The following is a 2,729-nucleotide window of genomic DNA, read 5'->3' as shown; positions in this document are numbered from 1 at the left end:
CTCTTAAGCACTGCCCTGTCCATTGGGTTTGTCCATGTTGCCCCTCTGAGGTGTATTGATTTTCACTGCTTCTGTAGGAGAATAGAGAATGTCCCTGTCTCCATAGCCCTTACCTGGTGACTAAAGCATTGCCACGGGGTGGGAGCATGAAAAACTACTTTTAAAATGGAGCTTAATTATCTTATGGAAGGGATTAGAGGAGAGAGGGCTGTAAGGGCTGATGTCTGTATCCCTGGTATGGCAGGCTCGATGTTCCTAATTCGGCTTAATGTAATCTGGTGTCTGACTGGATAATGTTGTTACACTGATACAGCGCTGCCAACCCTTAGAGCCTCCCTTCCCCCCCCTCCCCCCCTTCTTCTCACGGAATAGTTGAAACTGGCAGAGAAGGTGCAAGGTCAGTGAAAAGCTAGAGTAATGACAGCATGGGACTGCAAGGCTTATTACATTATGGGAGGAAGAGGACCAGCGTATGCATTGTAATGCTAAAAAGATTCCCTGTGACGTGGTACAGCGACACTAGCCACATGGTGTCTTTGACTTGTTCTGGTAGCGTGCTGTCTTGGGGATCTCAGAGCGCAGGATAAGGTTCCAATGTGGTGGCAGAGACACAGAACTCAAAAGCGCATAGACACAATCTGAATGGCTCTGTGTGTGGAGCAGAAGCAGCTTTGAGAGTCACAGGATTGATGACAATGAACTGGGCAGGAATTGGAGGTGCAAAAGAAAAGGTGGGATCAGGTTCTAGTGCCCAGGAATCATGTCAGCTGGGATGGGGGCAGCACTCTCTTTCTGGAGAGCTCGGACACCTTCCTTCTGGGCTGTTTTGAGGAAGGCACTGCTTTGACACGCATATGGACAAATAAAAGACTATCCAGAAAAAGGTCAAAACAGCTGCTCAGGGTAAAAGGTACAGACAGTGTATAAGTGGAAAAATTAAATGCATGCTGCCTCACAGACCTGCATGCTACAAACTAATGAGTGTGCAGAGCAGAGGAGGAAACTGTTCAGTGTGTTGTATTTCTATCATATAGGAGGAAGACAGAGGCTATAGGGGGGAAGTTTCCTGATGAGATCTGTCAACAGTGGGTATACTTTCAAAGGAATTAGCTGACATGCCATCACTTTGGCCTTGTTTTCCTGCTTTAAATTGCTGGTGCTGGACATGCCTTGTAATGATCAGGAGAGAGCTTATCTTCTCTTCTTGCTTTTGTCCTAGGTCCAACACGAAAAATGCCCCTGACTGCCAGTGCCATGGACTTTTTTCAACTCTTTGTCCCTGACAACGTACTAAAGAATATGGTGGTCCAAACCAACATGTATGCCAAGAAGTACCAGGAGAGGTTCGGTAGTGATGATGCCTGGATTGATGTCACCTTGACGGAAATGAAGGCCTTCTTAGGCTACATGATATCAACCAGCATCCACCACTGTGAGTCCGTTCTCAGCATCTGGAGCAGCGGTTTCTACAGCAACAAGAGCATTGCACTTATCATGACACAATCACGGTTTGAGAAGATCCTGAAGTACTTCCACATTGTGGCCTTCCGCTCAAGCCAGACAACACATGGCCTCTACAAAATCCAGCCTTTTCTGGACTCTCTGCAGAATGGCTTTGACTCAGCTTTTAGACCTTCGCAAGCCCAGGTAAGAGTTAACCTTTTGGCAGGGAACATCTAACCTACGTGCTCTAGGTTGTCTTGCTATGACTGAAAGCGCAGAGCACAGCTGCCCGAAGAAAGAGCTGGGGCTTCACAGTGTGAAGCCATGCTGCAGTGCCTCCGTGAAACGTGAGAGAAAACAGCACTGTCCTATGCGAGTGCTCAGCAATGTCTGACTTACAGCTCTGCAGTGCAGGTACCTGGTATGTTTCAATAGGAATGACACTCTCTGAGCTGGGGCTGTTTGCTTTAGTCGTCTAAACAAGCCTGGAGACTTCTCAGTGACGTTGGCACCACTAGGTATTGCTATCCTGAGGACTGGAGGTTGCAGGTTGCTCCTGTAAGGGAGAGTGGAAAGGGCAGAGCTGGTGTAGCTGGGCTGGAGGGAAAACCTGTAGCTGCTCCTGCTGCAGGCTGAGGGTTGGATGCAGGAGCTGAGGTTGCTAGGAGTGACCGTCCCTGACCTTAGCAGTAGGTGCTTGCCGTATGGTCCAGCAGCACAGTTACCTCCTCACGACTGGGCAAAGGGAAAATAAGCAGGGGGGCAGGTGCCTTTGCTCGCTGTGGTTGTCAGCTGCCCTCAGCAGCAGTGCCTGTGCCTTGGGCCAGTCCTGGGTTTTAATGACGGGTGATGCTCCTGTGGAAAAACTTACTGATGTGTGGATCTGCAACCAAAGTGCCAGTGAACTGGAAATGTTTCTAGACTACCAGGAATACCAATGAATTTTCATTTCCAGATACAATTAGGGGTACAGCAGAATGCCATTCTGTAGGGAGACTGCTCTGTAGACTGGGCAGACAATGTAAGGAACTAAATATAGAAACTTATGTAGCTGGTGGTTGTCTGACTACAGCTGTACAGTTGGAACAATTTTTCTTAAAGTGCAAAGAAATCTTTTCTTAACATTCATCATAGACTATGTAAACTTTGTTCCAGTATAAATGATCTCCTTTTGGAGCTGTTTCTACTGGTCACATTCAGAAGTCTGGAAAGAAAAAGGAATAAGCATGAAATATGTTACTGCTTGAAAAAACTTTTCAATCAGCAACTCTGTTTTCAGAATATAT

General features: G+C 47.1%; 1 protein-coding gene across 1 annotated transcript in view; it reads left to right on the top strand.

Moving 5' to 3' along the window:
* The first annotated feature begins 1,224 nt into the window (after positions 1-1,224).
* The window catches only part of PGBD5 (piggyBac transposable element derived 5), a 38,491-nt gene continuing 36,986 nt past the window's right edge, over positions 1,225-2,729 (top strand). Inside the window, exon 1 of the mRNA XM_009329186.1 lies at positions 1,225-1,647. Coding sequence (XP_009327461.1) covers positions 1,234-1,647 — 414 coding nt within the window. The 5' untranslated portion in view covers positions 1,225-1,233. The remainder of the gene's footprint in view (positions 1,648-2,729) is intronic.

The sequence above is a fragment of the Pygoscelis adeliae genome, unplaced genomic scaffold (genome assembly GCF_000699105.1).
Source record: "Pygoscelis adeliae isolate BGI_AS28 unplaced genomic scaffold, ASM69910v1 Scaffold77, whole genome shotgun sequence".
NCBI lineage: Eukaryota > Metazoa > Chordata > Aves > Sphenisciformes > Spheniscidae > Pygoscelis > Pygoscelis adeliae.
This window is presented reverse-complemented; position numbering and strand designations above follow the sequence as displayed.